Source organism: Kwoniella dendrophila, chromosome 11 (genome assembly GCF_036810415.1).
Source record: "Kwoniella dendrophila CBS 6074 chromosome 11, complete sequence".
Lineage (NCBI taxonomy): Eukaryota > Fungi > Basidiomycota > Tremellomycetes > Tremellales > Cryptococcaceae > Kwoniella > Kwoniella dendrophila.
In genome coordinates, this window is record NC_089486.1 from 479,913 (window position 1) to 507,271 (window position 27,359).

Genomic DNA, 27,359 nt, shown 5'->3' on the forward strand with positions numbered 1-27,359 from the left:
ATATATCTGTCGAGAGCGAGATTTTATGATTGTATACGACATTAATTCAATATATCTGTCGCACATGAAGTGCATGATGCAACTATGATAATATAATATACAAGTGTAGCTTCTTCCGTCGTCCATACATCATCCCTGATTATCCCAGTCAAGTGATTCCGCACGCACGCAATAGTCTTAATAGTCATCTCCTCTCGAAACAACTTCTTTACATGTGGGTCTCAAGAGAATGGTATGTTCCTATAATCGTTGAATGTCAGCTAAGTAAAATGGTATAAATTATGAAGACTAGCTTACAAATTGAGCGGTCATGGCTCCTTGTTGAGGATCAACTAAAGGTGGGTAATCCATGACGATATTCTCCTTCACCAAAGTGTTAAGCTAGAAAACCAGGATTGAGTTATATCAGCCTCAAGAAACCTTTAGAGGGCGAAAAAAAGCTCACAGCAAGTAGGTAGTTTTTCTCTCCAACATGTTCTAAATATCGTCTACAAAAAGGTAATGAACCGAAATTCCTCTTCATAGAAGCCAACAATGTTTTAGCAGATTGATGACTAGGATAATGCAAGATATTTTAGCCAATGTCTGCTCGGTACGTTACAACCCAGTTTGTAATGTAGAAATACAACTTACTGTCCAGTATATTTATCAGGAGCATGTTGACTTAAAGCATAATGTGAACAAGCACCTTCTTCTATAACTCTACCTCTACCTGTTGAACCAAACGTTTCAATAGCGAAATATTCACCTTCTTCCATTTTAGTTTCATCTCTATCTTTACCATGTTGTTTAACAATAGGTACAGATTTTCCAGGTTTATCACCTACACCACCATGTATACTATATGGTGCGATTGAATGTCCATTCAAATTTGATATTGATTTAACTGGATACATTTTTCCATTAACTTCAACTTCATATGATTCCATTACTTCTTGAATTGATTCTCCGACATCACATAATCTTACGTCTATACCAGCTTCCTAATTACGAAAATGAACTTCAGCTAAACTCATGCTATTAACGTTCAGCTGACTCACACTTATACCAGTATTAGTAGCATCTTTAACAGCTTCTAACAATTTATCCCAAGCAGGATCACCAAAATTCATTGTAAATGCTGAATCTACTATTCGACCATTTACATGTACACCGAAATCTACTTTCATTACATCTCCATTTTGTAGAACTACGAAAAGTGAATTTGGATGTTAGCTTTGACTCCCTGTTTCAAAAGAGGACTATCCAGCTAACCTTTATTATCTCCTGGATTAGGTGTATAATGAGCAGCAACTTCATTTACACTTAAACCAGTTGGGAAACCAATACCAGATTCAAAACCATTTTCTTCAACTAAAGATCTTGTACCATTTTCAATCATTTCAGCAATTTCAGTCATTTTCATTCCGGGTTTGATATTCTTTTGTGCATAAGATCTAACTTGTCTATGAACTTCTCCTGCTTTACGTATATTCGAATATCTTGTTGATGGATCATCTTGTGCTAATCTTTCTTTTTCTCTCATTTCTTCTGATGTTATTCTAGATGTGGTACTATGAGTTCAAACGAATATCAGTTAACTCCCTTTAGTACTTAGTAGAGGATGGACCAACTGACTCATTTTTGTATTCTACTTCTTGTCCAGGTGGATATATACCATTCTTGAATATTTTACTTAATCCAACTCGAGGTGGATCAGATTGAGTCACAGTTCCTGACTTCTTCTTCTTTGCTAAATCACAATATCAGCTTGATTCTGCCTCAGAGAAAAATGGTCCCAAAAAAAAAAAGCTCACACTTCTTCTTCTTTTTCTTCTTCTTTGCATCTAGAATCAGTTATATCGGTCAGCTATATACAATTTTTCACAGACTGGACAGATTTACCTCCTGATCCAGGTGCTTCATCACCTTCTACATCATCTTCCTCGTCTCCATCTTCATCTTCATTTTCTACCACTTCAGGTTTTTTCTCTTTTTCCGTTATACTCAAATCTTCTAATGTTGGAACAGCGACCGGCGCCATTTTTACTTTAATAATTGTTCAATCAGCTTACAGTTCTCTACAACAATATCGTATACAGCCAAGAGAAAGAAGTGAATTGACAATGAGAATCTCTCAGGAGTCGAAAAATGGGTATCTACTGTGAGCGCAAAACACTCTGCAGAAGTCTAACATATCTTTGTGACAAGCATCATTGAGAAAGGAGGTAGCATGAAAGGGGTGAAAGAATTTGTAAGACCGTTAAGATAGCAGGAAATATATGACAAATCATGAAATGGACGATATAAATTCTACTCACATTCTTGGCTTTACGTTTTGGGTTGATTAGATACAAAAAGACAAGATAGAAAGATAAATCAGAAATGAGAAGATAATTTCATCATTCCATCTGCCCGTTCATGAGATCCTTGCATAATTTTCGACCAGAGCTGCCGTTAATATGAAAAGCTGATAGCCAGGCGCGTCATTGCCATGGCTTACTGAGGCGCCTAATCTGCTCCGCTATTTCCCGGTTTCAAGTTCAATGTTGATGATGAGCCGTTCCTTTCGGTACTTTCGCCACTATCAAACCCATTATTACAGTAACCTTTTTACCATTTCCTTCATCTCTTAATTCATTCAACAGTCACATTTGTGATCACTATCAACATTTCGAAGCGCCGAAAGACTCAACATGGGTGCTCTACTATCCATACCCTTGCTTACAGGTGGTATAGGCGCTATAGGTTCATCCCTTTTTTCAGGATGTATGATATTTATGGGTACGTTGAACCGCTTCTTCTTATTCCCTTTTGATCACACTGATAATATAATTCGGATCATGAAAACAGGTGGAACAGCTGCTTCAGCATTTTGTAAATCATGTAATTGTAATTCATCTATAGCTACTAGAGTTGGATTCGGTGTTAGTTTAATCGTTGCACTCTTCTTATATTTTGGGCAGCAAATAACTGATATTTTCCCTTAAACAGCTTATATTCGCTTTGTCATCAATGTTGGCCTATTTATCACGAACGGATATAGCTATCAGACAATTGGAAAAATTAAGTTGGGATTGGATAAAAATGGATTGTTCAGGTGGGAAATGTTATGGTTTATTAGCTGTAAGCTTTTATGATTGAGATTCTGTTTCAAAAGAAAGCTTATCAATTTCGTTTTATAGGTTCATCGATTCTGTTTCGCGCTTGCCTTATTCCACTTGCTACTCTCAGCAAGTCTCATAGGTGTCAGAACGACGAAAACAAAAAGAGCTGCCATACAGAATGGGTGAGCTGGCTGATCTTTTGTCGTCGATAAGCTAGCTGACCTGGATTATTAGATGGTGGGGGTTGAAACTTCTACTTTATTTCCTTTTATCCTTCTTATCATTCTTAATCCCTAACGAATTCTTCATGTTTTACGGATCTTATATTGCACCTATAGGAGCTTTCCTATTCATCTTAATTGGTTTAGTACTTTTAGTTGATTTCGCACATACATGGTCTGAAACATGTTTAGATCATTGGGAAAGAGGTGAATCAAGTTTATGGCAATTTATTTTAGTTGGATCAACATTTGGAATGTTCGCAGCATCAATCACATTAACAACATTACTGTTTGTTTTCTTTGCTGGATCAGGTTGTGGTACAAATACATTTTTCATTTCATTCAATTTAATTTTATCAGTAATAGTGACTATATTAGCTATTTCACATCCTGTTCAAGAAGCAAATCCAAAATCAGGTTTAACTCAAGCATCTATGGTCGCTGCTTATTGTACTTATCTAACTGCATCTGCTGTAGTAAATCATAATGGTAAAGGAGATCAATGTAATCCATTACATTCAAGTGGTGGAACAAAAACTACAACAGTTATAATTGGTGCTTTATTCACTTTTTTGGCTATTGCTTATTCAACTTCAAGAGCTGCTACTCAATCTAAAGCTTTAGTAGGAAAAGGTCATAGAGCAGGTGCAATCGCTCTTCCAACAGATCAATCTGGTGGTGAAGAGGATGGTGAAGTTAGATTAGTTACAAATCAACCAAAAGGTAGAAGAGATGAAATGAGATATCAAGCTATTTTAGCCGCTGTAAATGCTGGTTCTTTACCTGCAAGTGTTTTAGATGAACCTGAAGACGATGATGATGAGATTGAAACTACAATTGGCGAAGAAAGAGATGATGAGAGAGGTGGTACCAAATATAATGTGAGTAATTCCCTTCTGATGCGATACTGTAATGTTAGCTCATACTCGTTCCCCTTCTAGTATTCGTGGTTCCATATCATCTTTGTCATGGCAGCTATGTATGTTGCAGGATTGCTGACCGATTGGTAAGTTGAGTCCCTCATTAACCCACCATATGTGAGCACTAATAAGCTATATACTCGCAGGGCTATTATTTCTACTTCACCGGTCGCTCATCCTACCGATCCACTATCGACTTTCGATGTCGCTGAACCTGATGTTTACATCGGTCGATCAGAGACAACAATGTGGATGAGGATTATCAGTTCATGGCTTTGTTACGCCCTTTATTCTTGGAGTTTACTAGCTCCTGTGGTCATGCCCGATCGTTTCGGAGAAGCGTGATTGAAATTCCAACTACGCTTGTTGAGGCGATATTGTCTGAATAAGTAGAAACATAGGACGAGGAAGAGCATATACATGTATATATAGTTAGGAAAGACCGAGTAACCATTTAAATGTATTTCGCCGTATGCACAAAACTATTCTTATTGTCAACCTAGAGCTAGCCGGTAAATCCGGGATCTGAGTACCGGATATGACCGTAGTAATAATCTTAAGAGGTTAAGTTGAACTCGTGACTTTATATGGTGACCTTGACCAACATAAGCGCTTCTAAATAGTCTTACCCTTCGTCAAGATATCTTCACAATAGCTGAATAGATATAAAGGTGATCAGGATATCTTGATATTTCAATAGTCCCGTCTTGCATTTCTATCCACCTTTAAACCATTCTCGCATTCAATTAGATATCATGGTTCGACTTCAGACACTTCGGCCTTCACTTGAACGGCCTATGGCCTCAGTAGCTCCTACGAAGATCGCTAAGAGGGGTATGGCAAGTAGTAAGTCAGGATTGAACAGGTCCTCCGTATTCACAGATGGGTTTGCTGATCATCCGATGCATCATCTAGAATTCGCTAAATTCGATTGGGAGGTGAGTTGACCGAAAATCAAGATTGAAGAATGTGTTACGATCTAACCACGATTGTAGGATTCATTGGATATGAAATCGCTTTTGACAGATGAAGAACAACAGATACAGTGAGCTATCATTTGTTTGACCTCATTTGCCATGAATACAAATCACGTTTAGTAAATAGAAGCATTTGACTGACTATATTTTATCGTATTTAGTGAAACAGCAAAAGGTTATTGTCAAGAAAAATTAATACCAAGAGTTATAAATGCTTATAGAAATGTGAGCTTATAAATACTTTTATCTCTTAACAAAAAAATATTGAAGAGAATTTTTAAAAAAATTTAATAACCTTTTCAGGAAGATTTCGATCCAGAGATTTTACGTGAAATGGGTTCACTTGGATTATTAGGTGCTACTATAAATGGATATGGTTGCGCAGGTGTTTCAAGTGTTTCTTATGGTTTAATTGCTAGAGAAGTAGAAAGGTTAGTCTGGTCATTTCTATACGATTCTCAGAAATGTAAAACTAGAAACATGATAAGCTGATCCTATTAAAAATCCGAATTATAGGGTAGATTCAGGTTATAGATCAGCTATGAGTGTGCAATCTTCTTGTATGTCTTTGCTGCTTCAGTACTTCGAGAAGCATGATTGACAGATGAACGGCCGTAGTGGTAATGCACCCAATCAATGAATTTGGATCAGAAGAACAAAAAGAGAAATATTTACCTAAACTAGGTAAGATAATCTCCCTGTATATCCGACAGGACAGAAAAGCTGATATTCAGTGATATAGCAACGGGGGAAATGATTGGTTGTTTCGTACGTTTGCTTTTATTTGTACTTCAACCCAGTGAGCATTACTTCATGGTATACTGATCTTGATCTCCTTATAGGGTCTCACTGAACCAAATCATGGTTCTGATCCATCTTCAATGGAAACTACAGCTACCAAAACATCCGAAGGATGGACATTGAATGGAAGCAAGACTTGGATATCTAATGCTCCTGTCGCAGATCTATTTGTTGTATGGGCAAAAGTAGTTGAGAATGGTGAGAAAGGAAAGATAAAGGGTTTTCTGATTGAAAAGGTGAGTTTCGATTTGATGCCCAAATTAGTTGACATCAAAGGTTATCATAAGAAAAGATACCAAAGTCTAAGTGCTGATGAAATTTGGACCTTCCAACAAACAGGGCGCTAAGGGGTTATCTGCACCCCCAATCAAGAACAAATTAGCTTTGAGAGCATCAATCACAGGCTCAATATTTATGGATAATGTCAAAATACCTTCAGATGCTATCCTACCTAAATCAAGTGGATTAGGATCACCTTTTAGTTGTTTGAACAATGCTAGATACGGTATCAGTTGGGGTGTTATGGGTGCTTTGGAAGATTGTATTGCTAGATCGAGAGATTATGCCTTAGAAAGGTAATGTCGATGCAAATATCGCAATGACGAAACAAACACGCTCGCTAATCTCCAAGTCTTACTTAATGATATAGAAAACAATTTAACCGACCACTCGCATCATTCCAGTTAGTCCAAAAGAAACTCGCTGATGCCTCGACATCATGTACACTTGGGTTATTGGGTTCTCTACAATTAGGTAGATTGAAAGATAAAGGTTTATGGGCGCCTGATATGGTATCAATGATGAAAAGAAATAACTGCGGTGAAGCTTTAAAACATTCAAGAGTTTTATTGGATATCTTGGGCGGTAATGCTTGTTCTGATGAGTAAGTTATGTCAATCGCTTTCAAGTTTTTGCCCCCTTAATAGAGCAGATGAATACTAATTTTACTTCTTGCCGTGTTGCATATTGTACCAACAGATATCATATTGGTAGACATGTGCAGAATTTACAAGTTGCAAACACCTATGAAGGTACACATGTATGTTGTTTACCCCTTTCAAACTGCCAATCATGATCATTGAGCTGACTCTGTACTGTCCGTTTGTTTACTATAGGATATTCACGGTAGGTTTATCGGTTGCGTCTTTATAAGATGAGAATAACAGCTAATATGCTTCATAACGATACAGCCCTCATTTTAGGTAAAGCGATTACCGGTGTTCAAGCATTTGCAAACTAATTTGTGGAAAAGGATTGTAGGAAGGTGGATACAATCAGAATGTAAAATGTACTCATGTCATTGTCTATGCATTGATTTTGTGGTTTGTACTTCTGTTCCTTCGAAAATTCATGTAAATTCCGTTGCCCAATGTGGCTATTCCCTCTGTCTATACTGTTTGCTTCTTACCGATTCCGAGGACGATCCCCCATCTTATAATCCTGCTGTGGCTTCTTGAGACTGTGTTGTATTAGTATTGTGTGGTGGATAGGCCCTTCTATGCAAATGTGTATTATATATCTAGTACTAATCTATTCCATTTCGCTTAAACGGCTGTATTAGCCTTGTTCACCTTCTTACTTTATTATGATAATTTATCTTCTTTTATATCTTTACCATCTGTATCCATACCGAAATTTATAGCTAAATCGTAAATACCTAAAAATACAGCACCACCTAAAGAAATTGCAAAACAACGTGGTTGCCAACCTTTAAATAAAGTTGATAAACCTTCATTTTTTAATATACCCAATAATCTAGGTGGGAAAGATAATATACCTGGTGAAGGTTGATTTGGTGGTGGTATTCCATTTGTGATGGGTGTCGTTGATGTCTGCGATATATATAAAATACAATAAAATATAGCGATGGTTCTCGTAATCAGCACATTTACATTTTCAGTATATCATCACTATCACTGAAAAAAATAAATGAAGATTCTGTCTGTCACTCACTCTAGCTTCTAACATTACTCTAGTTTTGACTACATCTAAAGGAGTAGTTACACCGGCAGCGAAACCACCTGCTATAGATCCACATAAAGCAGCTTCATATGATGTAGGTCTTCTACCATCTAAATAATGTTTAGATAATAATGATTTCATCCCTTCATATAATGGAAATTGAATTGATGTGAATGGTAACTGAATATATTGAATTTATATTTAAATCAAATCAAATCAGTCAAAAAGTAAACAGTTATAACTTAGAGAAAGGACCATATTAATGAGCAAGTTGTGCTTACCTCTCTAGCTATCGTTATACCGAAACCTCTATAAAAACCTCTTATACCTTCAAATTTCATCGTTGAAATTGCAGAATGTAAACTACTTTTACCTTGACCATATGCACCTGTTTGTGTACGTGATTTTACAACTTCTGTAGGTACTCTTATTAAACATGATACCTAATTCATAGATCATTGTCCAATTAGCATTAAATATACCATTCGATTATAAGAAGCGAAACGATGGGGTAAAAGCTCGTCTAGATTGCGAGAATAGGTATAAATTTGTTCAACTTACATACTCTGCTCCAGATGCAGCTATCATATGATTAAAAGCTGGGTTCTCTTTAAAGAATTGTATTTTTGGTAATCTTTCTTTTAATGCTTCATATGTAACGAAAAATGCAGCAGCTATATCACACCAAAAAAATGTCAGGTAATTTAGCTATGATAACAGAATTATAGTATGATGGTATAAAGATAAACGACTCACCACCAGGTGCACTACCCATTCCAACACTACCTACACCCCTATAAACACCTTTAAATCCACCTGAGTTCCAAAATCCTGCTGAAGATTGTATTCTAGTTTTTATTGTATCTAAAGGGAAGAACATAAAATCTACCGCTATACCTGATATAGCTCCTGACTGTTTCAACGATTTACGTTAATAAGTCAACACTTTATCACTGTTCCGAACGATCCTACTAGATATGTCTGTTCAATGACAAAATAACGAAACATACCACTAATGCCCTTTGAGTTGTCGGCGGCTGCCTCGTCTTTGGGAGGACGTCCGAGTCTGACATATTATCTTCAATACTAGAGATGAACGCAGATCAGCAGTAGTGTTGGTTAACTTGTAGGCTGGGTATAGTATTGTAAAGAGAATTGTAAGATATCTATCTATATATATATATATATATATACACTTGACTGATTTTCGGCCGTTTCCTGTGATATCTGATTACAAGATATTTATCTGATCGAGCGAGTAACTTTCGGATACGGGGTCTCCGCTTATTACCGTCCGAACCCGCGTGCCTAGTCAGGTGAGAGCTGAAGATACAGGTAATAGGCATGCGTTGGTTGCTGTTCCTGATGGGTGTGCTCATAACTATTCATGTTCAAGTCGCGAAACGAAAACATCATAAGACGACGATGAAATAACATCAATTCAACACAACATTTTTGAATTCCTTCTTACTCCTGAAATTGACTCGCACAAGATACCTGGTAGAGCATTAACAATTCAAAAAAACACTCTTCGAAACCAGCATCAACCTTGGAATAACAGGCATCTTTCCAGTCATGATTAGCTCTTACGAACGATTGTAGAACAGTAATTTCCTTCTGGCTTCTGGCCCGATCCTCACATCCATCCGAGCAATATGCCTGAAGATATCTATGGAGCCTCTAGAGGCTTTACAGTAACACATCAAAGGAATATCTTAGATATAGATTTCTCAGGTATAATTACAGCTTCAGCATTTTTAACTATACAACCTACTAATCCATCATTAAGAACGATATATCTAAATGCTTCCTCATTATTACAAATCAATAATGTTACTTTATCTTCACCAACTCCAGTTGAAGCTTTTCTACCTACACCTGTATCGTTTACTTTAACAAATTCATTTCAACCTTTACCAATTAGAGAACCTCCTATAGATATCAAATCACATCCTGAAATTAAAAGAAAAACTTGGTCATCAATGGGTGAATCTGACGAAGGTGAATTAGCAATTTCAGTTTCAGGTGGTTGGGTTAGATTATTACAAACTCAAATTCAATCATCATCATCACTAAATGGTGCTGAAGATCAAGGAGGTCAAACTCAAGTATCTTTCGCTCCAATTCAAATTCAGATTGATTATCAACTTGTTTTAGGTGGTGATGTTGTTGAAGGTATTGTATTTAATCGACCAGGTGATGCAGGTGATGATTCGGTAAGCTGCTTTTCAGTAGAAGAAAGAAAAAAACTTTTTAACTGATTCTATCTTCTGCCATCAGCAAATACCGCATATGTTCTTATCCCCAACATCATACGATGCTGCCAGAATATGGACGCCATGTGTTGACAGTCTATGGGAAAGGTGTACTTGGGAATTGGAATTTATAGTACCGCGTCATCTGGAAGGAGGAGAACCTGGACCAGAGGAGGAAGACTTCCCGGTAATGGTTGTCAGTAGTGGAGAACTAATGGAACAGGTAAATATTGAGTTTAATATCTTTCGCTCGTGTTGGCGAGCTAATATCCTTCGATAGGTAACTCACCCTCATGATCCCAATAAAGTGATATTCTATTATCTACAAACAAATCCTACTTCTGTCCAACATATTTCGTTTGCTGCTGGTCCTTTCGAAATGCACTGTTGTTCAGCTGATGAATCACATAAACCTATATTGGCTTTTTGTCTTCCTGGTGAATTAGATAAATTGAAACATTCTACATCTTGGTTACCTAGAGCTATGGCTTTTTACGCTGAAATGGGTTCATATCCATTTACAGATTTTAAAGCTGTATTTGTGGATAAACCAAGAATAGATTGCGCTACTTCAGCAACTCTAGCTATACTTTCTTCGGATCTACTTCATCCACCTCAAGTCATCGAACAAGCTTTGGAAATCCGGCGAATATTATCTTTATCATTAATACAACAATGGGTTGGAGTAAATATCATTCAACGTACTTTGGCCGATACATGGCTCATCAATGGTTTAGCATTATATATCCAAGCACAATTTATTCGGCATTTATTAGGAAACAATGAATATAGATTTAGGTTGAAGAAAGATATTGATCGATGTGTTTTACAAGATCAAGGTTCACAATGGCCTCTATGTGTTCCTGGTATCATTGATCCACCAGATGCCAATACAACAGCTTTCATCAATCTAAAAGCCCCATTAGTACTTCATATATTGGATAGGTATATAGCAAAAACAGGAACCTCCCTTGGTCTTTCACAAGTCATACCGAGAATATTCGTCGCGTCACTATCGGATGAATTGCAGGGAAATTCTTTGTCGACACAATATTTTTTTAGACAATGTAGAAAAGTGTCAGGTTTAGATCTACAAACGTTTCAGGATCAATGGATTTTCGGTAGTGGTTGTCCTAGATTATCGATTCGAACTAATTTCATCAAGAAGAAATTATTGGTCGAATTTACGGTAGTTCAATCTCAACCCGCCAATGACCACATACAAGGTTTAGGTGAGAAACTGAGAAAAGCAGCGGTATGGAAAAGGCCTACTCATTTCTTCGAAGTAAGTTACTTCGTCATTGATCCGTGCGCAAACATTCAGCTAATCCCATAACAAAGGGGAGTTTGACTGTTCGAATTCACGAAGCCGATGGAGCTCCATTTGAGCATTTGGTGGACATCAAAACACCTTCTAAAACATTCCCACTTCCATTTAATACCAAATATAAACGTACTAGAAGATCAGGACACATAGCAGCTAGATTTAGTAAGATGCAAGATGCTTTGGCAGCAGGAGAAACTAACGATGAAGAAGATGAAGCTAGATTACAAGCTGCAGATAGAGCTGGAGTATTTGCATATCAACCTTGGGAAGATGAAGAAGAACGTAGAAAATGGAAAGTTGCGGAATGGTCTGAAATCGAGGCTGATCAAATGATGGGTGAAGGTGGTGGTTATGAATGGATAAGAATTGATCCTGAATGTGAATGGTTGGCTACAATTGAATATAACGAGAAACCTTGGTGTTGGGTCAGTCAACTTCAAGGTGATCGAGATGTAGTAGCTCAGTTAGAGGTAAGTTGAATATTCCTTTATCTGCTACAGGAAGACAGCTGACATCTTCAAACAGGCTATCAATCGAATGAGAGCTTATCCCTCTCCAGTAATAGCAAGTGAATTAGCAAGAACAGTTCTAGTGAAAAATTACTACTATAGAGTTAGGATGGAGGCGGCAAGAGCTTTGGCAGTGGTATGTGCCAGTTCTCCATGTAGTGTTAGGCTTGACTGACTGTTGCTATCCTTCGCAGTACAATGTGTCTGAATGTGATTATATAGGATATTTCCTGGTACTGAAGCTCTTTCAACATTTATACTGCCACTCGCCTAGTGATCCTGAAGCAGAAGCTACAGATATGGAATGCAGACCCTTGCCGAATAATTTCACGAATTTCTCAGATTATTTTGTGAAAAAGGTACGTTGGGGTATCAATCATTCAAGTACCTTGTGCTAACTTACTTTGCAGAGTTTGATAGCAGCAATGCCTGATCTTCGAGACTTTGCAACAAGAACAGTCTGGAAGAATGTTAGGCAAATACTGCTGGATTTGCTCAGAATGAATGATAATACAGGAAATGACGTAAGTAAAACTTTTACAGAAGTGCCTTATAATACCTCATTGACCTCTTCTGTTGCAGTGGTCAGACTCGTATTACCTGGCGGCGGTGATCACTGCTATTGGTAATGCTTTTACCTACGGATCCGCTCAACAATCGCTGAATGAGAACGAAAGGGAGATGGAAATATCACTATTGAGAGAATCCATGGAAGCCTTAGATAGAGTCATGACGATGGACAGGCTAGTACCTAGTTATCACAATTTGGTTACAAAGGCGGGGTTACAAGTAAGTGGCTTTGTGCTTGATTACGGGTTCACACGCTCAAACGTCGTAATTAGACGTATATAAAGTCTATTCTAGCCGGACAGAGAACAAACGATGCTAGATTATTGCTCAGTTATACTCGGTGAGCCATTCTTCTTGCTGATAATCCTTACGTCTTTGAGCTAAATCTGGTTCGTTACGAAGGGAGGGAAATTTCGAACCGATACGGATAGTCGCCTTTGATGGACTAATGCTTTGTAAACCGCCTGGTCGATCTGTTGCCCTAGACAGATATCTGAACGATGTCATAAGAAATGATAATTCGCTTACGGTCCGTCGACACGTCGCGAGAGGTCTTTCTGAATCGATCTTGATGACTTTAGCGTTGGGAGAAATTACTGTACCTCAACCAGGATTGATAGAGGATGAAAGTGAAGAAGCCAAAGAGAAGAGGAATGAAGCTCAGAATAATGCTATTGTTAGAGCTGTCAGGAAGGAATTTGCCAAGAAAACAGATCTCAAAGACTTCATTCAAGAATCACTCATGTAAGTCATCTCGATTACTCTGCAATCGACGGAACAAGCTAATCGTTTGTTCTCCTCGTTGCAGTACGAGTTTTACCTTGCATGATCATGAGATCAGAATGGCCTTAATTAAAGTAGCGGAAATAGTTTCTGCTAGTAATACAGAACCCGTTCCAGGAAATATTATCACTTTGCAAACGCCTACATTAGAGACTGCGCCAGCACTGCCTACACCAAAGATAAGATTCAGTATGGGTAGTTCAGAAATCAGACCTGATTCTCAAGGTAAGCTTAATTTGATCATCGATATTGATCATACCGTGAGCTTACCCTTGATCACCCGACAGGATACGGCTTCCCAATTATGGATGGACAAATAACACCAGGAGGAACTTCGATACCCCTCAAACTCACCCTTAACCCTAACATTAACGGTATGCAGCCAACGCAGAAGAAGAAAGAAAAAGTCGCTAAACAGCAAAGGAGGGGATTGAGTGATAATGATTTCAAGGCCATAACTATAGCTTTGCATAAACTTGTAAGTCATATATGCATCTCCAACGTTGATAGTGCTAAGATGGGAGAGTGAAACAGGTCGCGCATAGAAGTAGTTTATGGTTCAGAAAACCTGTTGATCCCGTTAGAGATGACGCGCCTGAGTAAGTTAATATCTCACTCTCATATACCAAGCCCTCGTGTACTCAACAGTCTATGTGATTGCTAGTTACGGTACTGTCATTAAAACCCCAATGGATCTTCAAACGATTTCTGCCAAACTCGATGCTGGAATGTATGCAAATAGGCAGGAGTTTGTGTCGGATGTCAAGCTTATCATAGCCAATTGTTACACCTATAATGTTTCGCCTACATCTGTAGTGAGGAAGCTGGGCGAGACCTTCGAAAAAACGTTCACTACTTGTAAGTCGACATTTTCTTGATTGCCCCAACCTCGACCCACTGACAATGTCAAATAGTATGGAATAAAACCGAACATACACTAAGCTCAAGTGCAGCTGCTGCTCAGCAAGCAGCTGCTGTACCTAAAACGGTTCCAGTTGCACCTCCAGCACCCGTTGCTGCTCCTCCACCTACACCGCAAACAACCTCGCCTGCTCCAAAGCCTACCACAGTGAAGTTCAAGGTGAAAGCACCTAAGAGTGTTACCATCGATACATCAATCACAGAACATGTACCACCTATGGCACCACCACCTTTACCACCGATTAAGAAGACAACTCTTACACTTTCGACAGCTAAAAGTCCCGAAAAACCACCTGTACCTACTTTCCCATCTACCGAAAGTAAAATTTCTAAAAAGAGAAAAGAACCTTCAAAATCTAAGAATGAATTGGACGATATATTAGGTGCAGAAATAGATGAAATAGAAAAGAAACGTCCTAAACCTTCATCAACTAAGGACGTCTCATTATCGACAACTTCAACAGCAAAGATAAAAATCAAGTCAGAACCTGCAGTCGCCGCTACAGCTGAATCACCTAATCCACCAGCAGCGAAGAAGAGTAAAATCGCTGTATTTCAACCTCGAAATAAATCGCCTGATAAACCGATCATATCGTTCACCAATTCTACCAATGATCGCGATCGCGATCGCGAACGAGAACGGGAACGGGAACGAGAGAAAGATAGAAGTCGTGAGAGAGAACGGGACCGCGAAAAGGAACGTGAGAAGGAAAAAGAACAACCCAAACAACCGTCAACCAAATTCAAACTGCCCTCATCATCATCGTCCTCTACTTCCAAAAACAATTCACCTTCTATACCAGCAGCATCTTCACTTCCTTCGGCAGTTGACACGAAACCAAATATCAAGAAACTCAAGGCTACTAAACCTTTAGCTGGTAGTCAGATACCAGGTAACGACAGAAAGAAAGTGCCTTCCATCGAAAGGTCTACAGTATCGCCCGCCCCAACTGCAAAACCGTACCAGCCTTCATCATCCTCGCGTGAATCATCCGTTGCAAAACAAGCTCAGACTCAAGCGTTACCATCGGCAGGAAGCTCTATTGGGTTCATACCCAGTGGACCGGAACCTCCTGCTGGATTACCTCCGACTATCCAGAATACGGGTCCAATAAAACTCAAGAGAGCCAAGAATCTGATCGCATTATTGATCAAAGAACCATCCGCCTTCCTCGTAAGTATTCTGTTTCGCGATCCTATCGGCCTAAAATTAGTGCTCATTCCTTGCAATCTCGATTATCAGTTCTTGCGACCGGTAGATCCTATAGCAGATGGCTGTCCAACGTAAGGCATTTTCTTGGGTCCATCATATACAATGGTATATATATAACGTATACTAACATAATCTTTGTTGCAATTTATAGATATCTTACAGAAATCAAACATCCTATGGATTTCGGTACGATAAGTAAAAAATTGGAAAGTAAGAAATACAAGACTTTGGGTCAATTCGCAAATGATATCGAGTTGATATTCGCGAAGTAAGTCAAATATACAAACCTCTTCTCTTTGAACCCACCAATGATTTCAACTTACATATACTATTTTTTTTTTCTCAATTCACTTGATTAGTTGTCGACAATTCAATCCACCAGGTGAAATTACAAATCTTGCAGATATTGTAGAATCTATTTATTGGAAAGAATGGCCAAAAGTTGTCTCATCAAAAATGACTCCTGATGAAAGGAAATTAATGGGTGCTTTGATTAATCAAGCTATTAAAAATCCACAAAGTGAATGGTTCAGAACTGCTGGTAAGTCTTATCCAATACTTAACTGTTCACTGAATGTATTACTTATCACGGTGATCACTCGATCATAGTCGACCCTGTCGCTTTGGGCATTCCACAATACTTCGAAATGTGAGTTTTAGTTCCAATACGGACTTTCTACTTCACATGAAATATTTAGTGCACCATTCAAGCTGATAACGTTATATTTTTCTTACCATATACAGTATTCCAGAGGATGATGCAAGAGATTTAACATTAATAAAAAACAAATTCGATACAGGTCAATATAGAGAAGCCAAGCAAATTGACGATGAAGTTGAAATGATGTTAGAAAATGCTAGAGTATTTAATGGCGATGGAGTTGTGGTAGATGCAGCAAACGCTTTAGGTAAATGGTGGTATTCACAGAGATCTAAGATGGATGTTTAAGATATGTGCTTCGATACGAAATGGAAAAAGAATAATCAAGTATAATAACCAATTTTTTTACATGTCTCATGTAACAACTTGTCATAAATCCAATGACGGATAGTAGCAATCAAACAATAAATATATGATATATTCATTTACCAGAAAAGAATTATATATATAGATATAAATAGTACAGATGTCGCTATCGTGCAAGGAAAAAAAACCAAGAAGGATACATAAAAAAGAGGACATTCTGTTCCAAATTTGAGAAAGAAAAAGAGATCCCGTGAAACGAAAATACTGAAAACCCGTTATATTTATTGTTATTCTGGAGATTGTTCTTCGAGGACCCAAGAAACCATTTATGTATAGAATGTTCAAATGGAGAAGTACTCTAAGTAAACAAAAGGTATCAAACCTTGTTCAGTCAGATAATGAAATATAGTTTTACGATGAGAACGGAGTAAGATTCGTTTTACTTCCGATGTCGTTATCATCCTTATCAAATGCTCTGGGTGTGATAAGGTTACCTTCAGCTTCAGAATCCAATCCAGGTACAGACAGATATTGAGTTTGTGAATCATCTGTATCGTATTGAGAGTCATGATCCATCATTATTGATTCGGAATTGTAGTGACTATCGTTGATGTAGGGAACATCGTTTTGTCCTGAAGAGCTAGCTGATTGTGGCGCAGGCACAAACACATTTGACATCGATGAAATCGAAGACTGATTTGAATGTTGTGTTACAGATGTATATCCTTCTAAGCCAATATGGAGATCACCGACAATGCTATTGACTGGCTCAACTGATTTTGAGGATAATGCTGTTTGACGTAAGGAAGTGATCGAAACGTAATCATCGACAAAGGTTTTCAATAGCTGGAATAGTCCGAACGATTTTTCGGATTTGAGTGTCTACAGCAAAGATTCAGTACTGTCAGCTTATTACGTCAAGGTAATAGCATATCTGAGTAAAACTTACAAAGTCCCTCATTATCTGTGAAGTGATGAATCCGACTCTCAATCCAATGGCCCTTATGGTGACTCCAGGTACACCTAACATCTGCTTCACGATCTTATCGATCCAATTACATAATTCCTCTACCTCTCTATCCTTCTTTGCGGTACTGCTGCACTCGTTCAACCATCTTCCAAAATCGCCAAATACTTGTTCGAGTATATCTTGATCGCATGAACAGGATAAAGCACATTGATCGGAGACAGACCGGATATTTAATCTTTCCCAAGCTTGGATCATCTCCTTGATTTGTGAACGATCCGACAGTATGGGTCCTAGTGCGAAAGCCACTTGACGCAAGTCAAGGAATCGAGCTGAAAAGGAAAAATCATTGTCAGCTCATAGATAAAGGTCCAAGACGGTCAAGTTATGGGGGACTTACTGATAAGATGTCCAGCACGAACAGCAAGCTCGACCTTGGCATCACTGAATTCTCTTCCAAAAGTACCAAGTGATTCTTCCATCAGATTTTCCAGATTGTCCGCCGTAGCCCGAAGAGCGTTCTGAGTTGGGGCATCTAGGTTGACACTAAGCTTTTCTAACAGTACACCAATTATGTGCTAGAACGGCTCACATGTCAGTAATTGTATATGGTTCATAGCATTTCGTCAGACACTTACATCATAAGTCACAGCCATTGCATCTGAAATCATCGAAGATATCGTAGGTTGTAATGCTATCTGATAGCTCTGATGAGAAAGGCCAATCCAGAAAGTTCGACACTGGATATCTTTCTCTGTGAGCAACATTTTGATTTACTGACAGATACTCAAAACTCACATTCATCTCATATTTATCAAATTGCATGCCTTTTACGAAGCCTACCAGGATCTCCTGATGGTGGCAGAAGGAAGTCCAGAAATCTCGTAGGAATTGGTCATTTGCCAAATGTCCAGCATTGGCGATAGTGGGGAATTCAGCAAGGTTGAAAACTGGTGTAGGAATTTTTGACTTAGGTAATGGTAGAAATGCGCCACTTAAAGCAGCGGTAGTATGTCTTCGAGCAAATTTCGGTTTTGAAGTAAAACTATCGTTTATAGAAGTAGCTCTTGATCGAGCAATGGAAGAGCAACGAGAAAAGGTGTTGAAATCGTAAGCCGATGGTGACTTCTTGAGTGTAAAAGCTGAGAACGATTCTTCCTCTTCTTCACTATCTTCCATATCCTCTTCTTCCATTTCTTCGTCCATATCCTGAGAAAAGTTTCTATAGTCCATAGACCCGTCTTCTGGTACGACATGCCAAGCACCACTTGAGTCGCCATAAGCATTCAATCTTTCAGCTTCGACCTGAATCGCTGGTCGAATAGAGACGTAGTGATATTTGCTATCACACTATCCTCAGCTTCCGAATCAGCTGATTTATACTCAAAAAGCTTACCTGTTACCTCTGACACCTAATCTTCTAGTCTTGATACCCGGAAAAGCGGCTCTTACAGCTTTACCAAAAGATGCGGAATTGATGGGTTTTAAGCCATATTCATCGCAAGAAACTGTATAAGAGTGGTATAATCCTTGTCTAGGTACCGTTCGTCCAGGTGCATGAGTATAACTCAAGACCAGCCTGTCCATAAGACTTATCAGCTTGCCATCCATTGTAAGAGGGAAATTAACTCGCCATTTTCTGACCCATAATGTTCTCGCCTTATCTTGATGCGTTTGGCTACCCATCCTTTTGATTTCGGCAGACTTTTCACTCAATTCCCTGCGAACACACTCCTGTCGTTCAAGAGCTGAACCGGAAATAAGTGGACCAGCAGCTTGGTTCTGAGATTGTAAATCGGGCTGGGAAGTTTGTTTGCCTAAGATGAAAGGTGTGCTTCGTCGAGATCGGGATAACATAGGTCTAGGAGGCGAAGTATTGATTGGCGTGTTGTATGGGGTACCCGAAGGTGTTCTAGAGGATCAGAATGGTCAGAATCAGCTACTTCGTCACTCAGCATTGGAAACTCAGCCACACTGACCTTCTTTGCTGGAAAGGCCTTTTCGTTAAACCTCCATTGTATGAATGAGTAGCGTTGGCTGACCAAGGAGTAGCAGGACTGTATGGGATAGTAGCACTCATCATAGAGGTCATTTCGTCGTCGATTTCCGATCTAAGTAGTATCGATTGTGATACATCAGCTGAATATATATGTATGATACTATTACACTAAATAACCTACTTGACGGAAACACTTTCTGACCTGAACCTGCTGTAAGGTATACTTCGACTGGAACTTCGTTCTCTTGTAGCTTTACCTGCACCCATGTTCATGTTGGTTCCCATACCGGGCAGATTTTGGGTTTGTAAAGCCGATCTGGGTGGCTGTTGTCTAAAGACCTCGTTAGGAGGTACACCTTGATTGTTGAACTGTTGCGTTCCAGGTAATGTATATTGTACACCGTGAACAGGCATATCCATCGGCAGAGGTGCGGTACTGAAAAGCTTGTCGTTGAAAGGCGGGGTTGCCATTGACATCGAAGAATAGCTGGAATGCCTTGAATGGTCCATGGGAGTGAAATCATGATAAATCTCAGTTGGGAAAGCTTGAACCAGCAGTCTACCAGAGTCTGTGTGCTGGGAAGATAGTGAGGCTAAAGACGAGGAAGAAGATGCGTGCGAAAGCATATGTTGAGGTTGATAAGAAGGTTGAAAAGCAGGAGGGTACTCTCCCACTGTAGTGAAGGAAGAATTAGGTTGATTGGGTGTTTCTAGATAGACATAAAGTCGAAGGTCACGGATACGCATTGATTAGCTGAGAAGCTGATAATTACTCCTTCAGAGAATCTCAAAACAGGTAGCTTACCAAAACCGTTTGACCTTCTTTCAGTACTCGGATTCACAGAGTTGATACGGCCGTTATAGCCATCAGTTGGAGTCCAAGTAGGTGGGTTCGAAAAGTCTTGAGTAGAGGCTGAAGGATAGTCTGGTGAATTAGCTAGAGCATTTCCGTCGAATTGTAAGTCTGATTGGAAATTTTGTTGGCGTGAGTAACTATCAGTTGGGGAAGCATTGTTTGAAGGTTGTTGTAGAGGTGAACAATCGAATCCTTGAGATCCAGTTGGAAGTAAGTCTGCCATCGCCATGCAGTTCTCTGATGCTAGGCGATGCCGGATACTAGAGAAAGTGAACAAGTATGAGTGGCTCGATAAAAGGATTCTTGAAGCCTGTCAAGAAGCCATGTGAATGCTGTAAAAACCTTTGTCGAAAGGGGATTTCACGGTTCCTCTTGATAGTCACCTCTTGGTACCGCTAGAGATTCAAATAATTACAGAGTTGACCATGAGGGAAGCTAGATAAGGTGAAGGAGATAACCGTTAGCTTCTCGTTACAACATACCCTTGACGAGTAAGAGTCGAAAACTCGGATTCAGTATATTCAAAGGCATGGTTAGGTGGAGAGAAAAGCCATGTTTGTGTGATAATGGCATCTAGATCAAATCCCATCATAAAGCAGGGTAAGGTGCTTCTTCACTCCAAGGTTCGGTCCTATCGAGAAGTAAGGCAGAAGAGGGGGATGTAGCGGTAGAGGCGAATGATATCCGTAAACTCACTTTGCATCCAAGATAGAGTTGCTTGTACAGTTTGGTACGTTATTTCGTATGTCGTATGTCGTAAAGTTATTCAATGTATTGAATATATTGAATGTTATCTAATCTGGTAAATAATCGTTGCTGAGATACGTTCAACGTATATAAGCTTTTACTGTCGGCGTTGTGTTTTTGAGTCCTTTGTCTGCAAGATAGACTTGTTGAAACTCGACAACCGAATATTGTGATAGTATGCAAAAAAGAGTGAATAAAGTTGGAAACCGAGCGAAGAACAAGAAGAATGAAAATGATGTGTAAAGCTTATAATTGCTTTGGTGCAAATGAAAGGATGAAAAGAAGCAAGAAGAAAGATAACAAGTTGGAATAGAAAGCAATCTCGATATATGGTTTGATGCAAATGATATTGTCATCATCCACCCTGTTTTGGGTTATGAGTGTAAGTAATTCGCTCATACAGTGTGTTAAAGGAATTGTTTACATTTTTGTTTGATGATCTGTGCTGTAAGAAGTCAATATGAGTGGAAATAAGGGGATAGGGATTTAAGATAGGATAGTTCCTGATATCTAGATGAAAAGACATACCTTTGCTTGGCTCGCGACCTTTGTGAAATAATAGAATAGTCTATTGAGCTATGATCTTCGTTATATTTTAGTGTGTTCCACTTACTCATTTCTAGAAAGATCAATCATCGAAAATCCCTTTGAAGAGGTTTTTACCTTATCCGTAAACCGTAGAACAGGAACGCGTCTAAAAGCAATGTAAGTTTGTTTTTATGGCTTGTTTTGTTTCTATCTTTGTGATAGCTTAGACGTGTGTTTCAACCATTCATACGTACCAAAAGGTCTCGCCAAGGTATGCATATTTCTTGTAGTTTGTCTATCTCTCACCGGTGAATGCCCGGAGGGAATGAGAACTTAGATGTCGATCAATGCGTTGTAATGCGGGAACGACACTTTACTCCTTTTTGCTTGAGTACATGTCATTAGCGCCAGGTACAGACACCTATAAGCATAAGCATGCCACGATTAGTAAGAGGATTGGGCTGTTGTACTTACACCTTCACAAAATTAACCATCGTTCTTTTCGATATGATGTTGCTATTCATGAATTCAACCTGTAGATAGAAGCATTCAATGAAATCATGTAGCTCGATCGATCATCAGAGCCGTGGAGTGAGTGTAGGCTTCTTTCCCATTACAATCCCGGTGTGTATGTGTGAGTGAATGTCACGTACGTCGGAGGAATAAGTAGGGGCAAAGAGATCAATGCGTATCACCCTCAAACATGAAACAAAGGTACCATCAATTTTGGCTATTATGTTATTGTGTGTTCCATTCGAGGGTGCCACTAGTATAGCCACGTTCAGTATCAAAGTCCTTAAATTCCGGGAAATGTTTTAGTAAGTTACCATTCGGGCAAATGGATGTAAAGGATGAGGCTGAAACGTGGGTAGATATTAAAGTGCTTCATTGTATGCAAACGAAGACGTATACCTCTGTGTGTTTCATAATGACTTAATAGCTGCTTGCGGTGGCCGAGCAGCTATGACCGTGTATTATTGCCCGCTCGGAATATGACAGATGGTCCTCTTATGTTGAGTGTGCATATCTAATTCTTTATACAAGGTGATATCTTCGTGACTGTTTTTTTTTTTACTGTTCTTCTTACTTCTCGTAACAGTTTCATCTATTATATACGACTTTTGATTCAAAGTTTGGGTGGAGGTGGTTGGAAAGATACACCCTGTCGAAAATGAAATAGTTGATTAGCCCTGATGCGCCCAGAAGGTACACACTGATGAACTTACCTTCTCGATGGAAGGACCGAGTTCCTTAATGGCTGCTTCAAGAAGACCTTTCTCCACATCATCAAGTTGACCGATAGGAAGGATCTTTTCAATACCGTTAGGCTAGATAGATGGGCAATCAGCTTCGCTGCTCCCTGATATGCAGCTATACGTTTACAATGCTACTCACTCCGAGTTCAATGTTGACAGAGAAATATTCTACGTCAGAACTGATTTCCTTCTTGATGGCATCACCTCCAGCATCAGCGGAAAGGTTGATGTAAGCTTGGACGACTTTACCCTTCTTTCCGCCGAAGGCAGCGTCAATGACGTAGTTGGCAAATTCAGCACCAGCTATAATCACGATTCGTTAGCTTGACAAAACGAAGATACCGGACCCGAAACTCACCTTGGGCCATAGAGAGGGTAGCGGAACCAGCACCGTCTGAAATATCCTCATCAGCATCTGTAGCAATGTGTCGTGGAGTGAGTAGTAGACTGACCTTTGGCTTTGACAACTTCGTCACCACCGAATTGAATTCGGTTGACTAAGGCATCTCTCTTCTCTTTGTCGGCTAAGATATCAGGCTGCGCAGATTGCATACAGTAAGCTCATGCACCAACCTTGGAGAGAAGCGAAGGAGACTCACAATAGCAGGCTTAGATTGGGAAAGTAATGGTAAGATGGTAGCACCAGAGTGACCACCAACAACAGGGATGGAGTAGTTAGAAGCTTCGGTAGGTTTACCGAGAACTGAGGCTACGAAAGTTGAGGCTCGGATAACATCAAGATGGGATACACCTAAAAGTCTGTTGAATAGTGAATCAGCTATGTCATTCAACGTTAATTTAGCTTAACTTACCTCTTTGGGTCGAAGACACCGGCTTTTTTGAGGGTCTCAGCGAAGACGGGAACAGTGGAGTTGACTGGGTTGGAGATGACCAAGATGAAAGCTTTTGGAGCAGCATTGGCGATAGCTTGAGCGAGGGTTGCACAAATACCAGCGTTGACCTATATCGTTATATTAGCGAACAAATCATTCACGATCGCAAGGTCAAGTTGATCATTGACTCACTTTCTATTGGTAGCGGAGATAACGGAGAAAATATTCCGATTCAGCCTCTCGTTAGCTTTTCGATCGCTATAACCAGTATTGGAGCGGAACATAAAGGAATGTAAACGTACGAAAAGATCATCTCTGGTCATACCGGGTTTTCTGGGAACACCCGCGGGGATAACAACAATATCAGCACCTTTAAGAGCTTTCTCGGCTCCATTATCTGGTGGAAGATAACCTGTTACTTGAGCTGGAGTGGGGATGTGGGATAAATCGGCAGCAACCTGTAGACAAACAATAACTGTATCAGCAAATGACATATAACGTATGCAGCAGAAGTATAGTAGATCGGACTACGCAGGTATGGGAATGCTCGAGCAGTTCATAAAACTGATCACTTACACCAACAGCGTTTACTACATCGTAAAGAGCGAGTTCAGTGATGATTGGGTTGAGTTTGAGGAGGAGAGAGAGGGGTTGACCAATACCACCTAAAATATGATCGCAAGATCAGCACATGATTTCGTGAAGACGGCTAAATGCCTAGCAAAGCAGCACGTTGATCGATCTTCTACTTACCAGCGGCACCACAGACTACAGCTTTGACCATTTTGAATGATTACTTAAATTTACTGTCAAATAAACAAATGAGCAAAAGAGAATATAGTGAATAAGGAAATAAGGGTTATCGTGACTTACTGTGTTGGTTAGAAGAGGGGAAGAAGGGAAATAGAAACTAATGGAAAAGACAAAGGATGATTGATGAAGTTGGGTCTTGTTGATTGTATGGGGGGGACAACAAGTGATGTTATATCGAATATATATGTGTATTGCGTGTCCTGGTGTTGGACGATGTATGATGTATGGTGGAGTCCCCGTATTTTACCGCATGAGAAAGTGTTAGTTTAACATGATATTCGAAATCACCGGCTATCATTCGAAATTAAGTGTTAATCTAAAGGTTATTATGATAACCAATTAAAATCACGTTAACCCCCAATAGTATCAACCGGTAATTCAGCCGAGACACGTGAGTATCACCGGTACTATACAGTCCGGCTACATAGACAAAGATCTCTCCCACGTCATCTATAAGTCCGCCATATCCGCTACGGGGGCAAATGTATCACTTCGACAAGATCTACCTACTCCTCGGAGGTTCCGATAAGGAAGTTAGATTTCGTGTTTTTCTGAAAAAAGTTAAAACGTTATTTTGGTTATCTCCTTCAACCTATACGCAGGTATAAAAGCAGTTCAAAATGGATAGTTATCAAACCCCTCTTTCCTCGTGAGCTCCCTCAAAGATAACCAGATTGTAATCAAACAGCTTGGCTGATTATGCGACTCATAATAGCCGATATGCATCTAAAGAGATGTCAAAGCTTTTCTCTTCAGGTGTAAGCTGAATTGAAAGGGAGTGAACATGATTGTTTTACTGATGTTTGGGTCGTAGACCCGATTCGGTACCTGGAGAAAACTTTGGCTCAACCTTGCTATCGCTGAAAAGGTTAGCTAGCTCACTCCTGGTCTAGAAGAAGAAGTAGGAAATAAGAAGCTGATGCTTAATCTGATAAATAGGAACTCGGTCTCGCCATTTCAGACAAAGCTATTGAGCAAATGAAAGCCAACTTAGACCTTGATGAAGCTCAAATGAAAGTAGCTGCTGAGGAGGAAAAGAAGAGACGACGTGAGTGTTAGATTGTATTGCTGAGTTTACAACTTGCTGACATTCTATGAACACTAGATGATGTTATGGCCCACGTTCATACATTTGGTACTGTTGCACCTGAAGCTGCCGGTATCATCCAGTGAGCTATATTTCTGATAGCAAATTAATGGAGTTGTTGCTGACAGAACTCACTAGCTTGGGTGCTACCTCATGTTACGTTACTGAGTGAGTTGCTACCTTCATTTCGCGAAATACAGTAATGATACCAGTTTTACTGAGATGCGTTCCTTTTTATAATTCAGTAACGCCGATTTAATTTTCCTTCGAGAAGGATTAGATATTTTATTACCTAAACTTGCTGTAGTAATCTCAAGATTTTCATCATTTGCTGAAAAATATAGAGATTTACCCACATTAGGATTCACACATTTCCAACCTGCACAATTGACTACAGTAGGTAAAAGAGCAACATTATGGATTCAAGAATTATTATGGGATTTACGAAATTTAGAAAGATCAAGAAACGATTTAGGTTTTAGAGGTGTAAAAGGTACAACTGGTACACAAGCTTCATTCTTAACTTTATTCAATGGTGATCATGATAAAGTTGAAGCTTTAGATCAAAGAGTAACAGAATTATTCGATTTCCCATATGCTTATCCAGTAACTGGTCAAACTTATTCAAGAAAAATAGATGCAGATGTTTTAGGTCCATTATCTTCTTTTGGTGCTACAGTACATAAAATCGCTACTGATAGTGAGTTTGATCGGTAATTGTGCTTGCGCTGTCCTGGAAAAGGATGACTAACAAGTTGTTTCTCTTGAATAGTTCGTCTCCTTGCAAACCTCAAAGAAATTGAAGAACCTTTCGAAAAAGATCAAATCGGTTCATCAGCTATGGCTTACAAGGTAAGTTGAACTCATGTGGTTCTATTGCAAAAACGTTAGTTTACCAATATCTGCACGCAGAGAAACCCTATGAGATGTGAAAGAGCTTGTTCTCTTGCCCGACACCTTATGGTTATCTATCAAAACACTTTGATGACATCATCCGTACAATGGTTAGAAAGAACTTTAGATGATAGGTGAGGAATGATTCAATCTCTCATTGATATACTTGCTGATATTTTATTACAATTTATATAGTGCAAATCGAAGAGTCACAATTCCTGAAGCATTCTTAACAGCTGATATATTATTAACAACTTTACAAAATATTTCTGAAGGATTAGTTGTTTATCCAAAAGTAATTGGTAGAAGAATTTCACAAGAATTACCATTCATGGCAACTGAAAATATTATAATGGCAATTGTTAAAAAAGGTGGTGATAGACAAGAATGTCATGAAAAAATTAGAGTTTTATCACATGAAGCTGGATCTGTTGTCAAAGAACAAGGTGGTGAAAATGATTTAATTGAAAGAGTTAAGAAAGATAAGTACTTTGAACCAATTTGGAATGAATTAGATGAATTATTAGATCCATCTACTTTTGTTGGTAGAGCCCCTGAACAAGTTGATGGATTTATCAAAAATTGGGTTAATCCTGCTTTAGAAAAATATCAAGATAGCTTGAAAAACGTTAAAACTGCTGAATTATCTGTATAGAGACAAGATATCAAGAGGAATCTCAGGATTATTTACCTGGCAATTTTAGAGGAAAAACAAGTGTTCTCGGGTTTCATAATGCATCGTTTACATTTATGCATTATTGTTTGGATATCTTTGCTAAAATCCAAAGCGCAACACTGACTTTGCTTGGCGATTCGTGCTGCTTGTGATTATACAATGCATTCTCAAGCTCTTTGACAGATCTATTC

General features: G+C 39.0%; 8 protein-coding genes across 8 annotated transcripts; 4 read left to right on the top strand and 4 right to left on the bottom strand.

Annotated features, from left to right (window-relative positions):
* Positions 1-177: 177 nt before the first annotated feature.
* On the bottom strand, positions 178-2,023 carry L201_007734 (methionine aminopeptidase, type II; the record flags this gene model as incomplete). Its single annotated transcript, XM_066223440.1, has 9 exons — positions 178-240; positions 298-381; positions 446-554; positions 634-983; positions 1,041-1,189; positions 1,255-1,553; positions 1,618-1,732; positions 1,797-1,826; positions 1,885-2,023. 9 exons carry the CDS (start codon positions 2,021-2,023, stop codon positions 178-180), a joined length of 1,338 nt encoding a protein of 445 aa, XP_066079537.1.
* Positions 2,024-2,675: 652 nt separating this feature from the next.
* On the top strand, positions 2,676-4,572 carry L201_007735 (uncharacterized protein; the record flags this gene model as incomplete). Its single annotated transcript, XM_066223441.1, has 7 exons — positions 2,676-2,763; positions 2,833-2,906; positions 2,974-3,105; positions 3,165-3,268; positions 3,321-4,188; positions 4,249-4,313; positions 4,374-4,572. 7 exons carry the CDS (start codon positions 2,676-2,678, stop codon positions 4,570-4,572), a joined length of 1,530 nt encoding a protein of 509 aa, XP_066079538.1.
* Positions 4,573-4,982: 410 nt separating this feature from the next.
* On the top strand, positions 4,983-7,245 carry L201_007736 (uncharacterized protein; the record flags this gene model as incomplete). The annotated part of the gene is made up of 14 exons (XM_066223442.1): positions 4,983-5,073; positions 5,143-5,165; positions 5,223-5,272; positions 5,366-5,429; positions 5,508-5,635; positions 5,721-5,764; positions 5,823-5,888; positions 5,947-5,972; positions 6,047-6,241; positions 6,345-6,580; positions 6,655-6,888; positions 6,984-7,044; positions 7,121-7,130; positions 7,196-7,245. 14 exons carry the CDS (start codon positions 4,983-4,985, stop codon positions 7,243-7,245), a joined length of 1,278 nt encoding a protein of 425 aa, XP_066079539.1.
* A 343-nt stretch (positions 7,246-7,588) lies between these two features.
* L201_007737 (uncharacterized protein) lies at positions 7,589-9,040 on the bottom strand (the record flags this gene model as incomplete). Its single annotated transcript, XM_066223443.1, has 6 exons — positions 7,589-7,837; positions 7,959-8,147; positions 8,249-8,410; positions 8,529-8,641; positions 8,724-8,880; positions 8,978-9,040. 6 exons carry the CDS (start codon positions 9,038-9,040, stop codon positions 7,589-7,591), a joined length of 933 nt encoding a protein of 310 aa, XP_066079540.1.
* Positions 9,041-9,622: 582 nt separating this feature from the next.
* L201_007738 (uncharacterized protein) lies at positions 9,623-16,494 on the top strand (the record flags this gene model as incomplete). The annotated part of the gene is made up of 20 exons (XM_066223444.1): positions 9,623-10,183; positions 10,248-10,445; positions 10,503-11,507; positions 11,564-12,019; positions 12,075-12,194; positions 12,253-12,417; positions 12,469-12,582; positions 12,641-12,847; positions 12,901-12,968; positions 13,031-13,372; positions 13,437-13,636; positions 13,699-13,889; positions 13,946-14,010; positions 14,076-14,269; positions 14,326-15,506; positions 15,576-15,616; positions 15,697-15,813; positions 15,905-16,086; positions 16,155-16,194; positions 16,290-16,494. The coding sequence occupies 20 exons, from the start codon at positions 9,623-9,625 to the stop codon at positions 16,492-16,494; spliced, it is 5,652 nt and encodes a 1,883-aa protein (XP_066079541.1).
* A 429-nt stretch (positions 16,495-16,923) lies between these two features.
* On the bottom strand, positions 16,924-20,557 carry L201_007739 (uncharacterized protein; the record flags this gene model as incomplete). Its single annotated transcript, XM_066223445.1, has 10 exons — positions 16,924-17,394; positions 17,462-17,811; positions 17,880-18,057; positions 18,118-18,219; positions 18,278-18,821; positions 18,876-19,058; positions 19,113-19,391; positions 19,459-19,590; positions 19,660-20,188; positions 20,284-20,557. The coding sequence occupies 10 exons, from the start codon at positions 20,555-20,557 to the stop codon at positions 16,924-16,926; spliced, it is 3,042 nt and encodes a 1,013-aa protein (XP_066079542.1).
* Positions 20,558-22,735: 2,178 nt separating this feature from the next.
* On the bottom strand, positions 22,736-24,482 carry L201_007740 (malate dehydrogenase, NAD-dependent; the record flags this gene model as incomplete). Its single annotated transcript, XM_066223446.1, has 10 exons — positions 22,736-22,771; positions 22,836-22,937; positions 23,005-23,168; positions 23,224-23,259; positions 23,318-23,402; positions 23,465-23,624; positions 23,678-23,826; positions 24,001-24,156; positions 24,275-24,363; positions 24,452-24,482. 10 exons carry the CDS (start codon positions 24,480-24,482, stop codon positions 22,736-22,738), a joined length of 1,008 nt encoding a protein of 335 aa, XP_066079543.1.
* A 649-nt stretch (positions 24,483-25,131) lies between these two features.
* L201_007741 (adenylosuccinate lyase) lies at positions 25,132-27,147 on the top strand (the record flags this gene model as incomplete). The annotated part of the gene is made up of 10 exons (XM_066223447.1): positions 25,132-25,160; positions 25,227-25,269; positions 25,326-25,379; positions 25,451-25,559; positions 25,617-25,680; positions 25,737-25,766; positions 25,844-26,298; positions 26,371-26,450; positions 26,511-26,626; positions 26,688-27,147. The coding sequence occupies 10 exons, from the start codon at positions 25,132-25,134 to the stop codon at positions 27,145-27,147; spliced, it is 1,440 nt and encodes a 479-aa protein (XP_066079544.1).
* Positions 27,148-27,359: the final 212 nt, after the last annotated feature.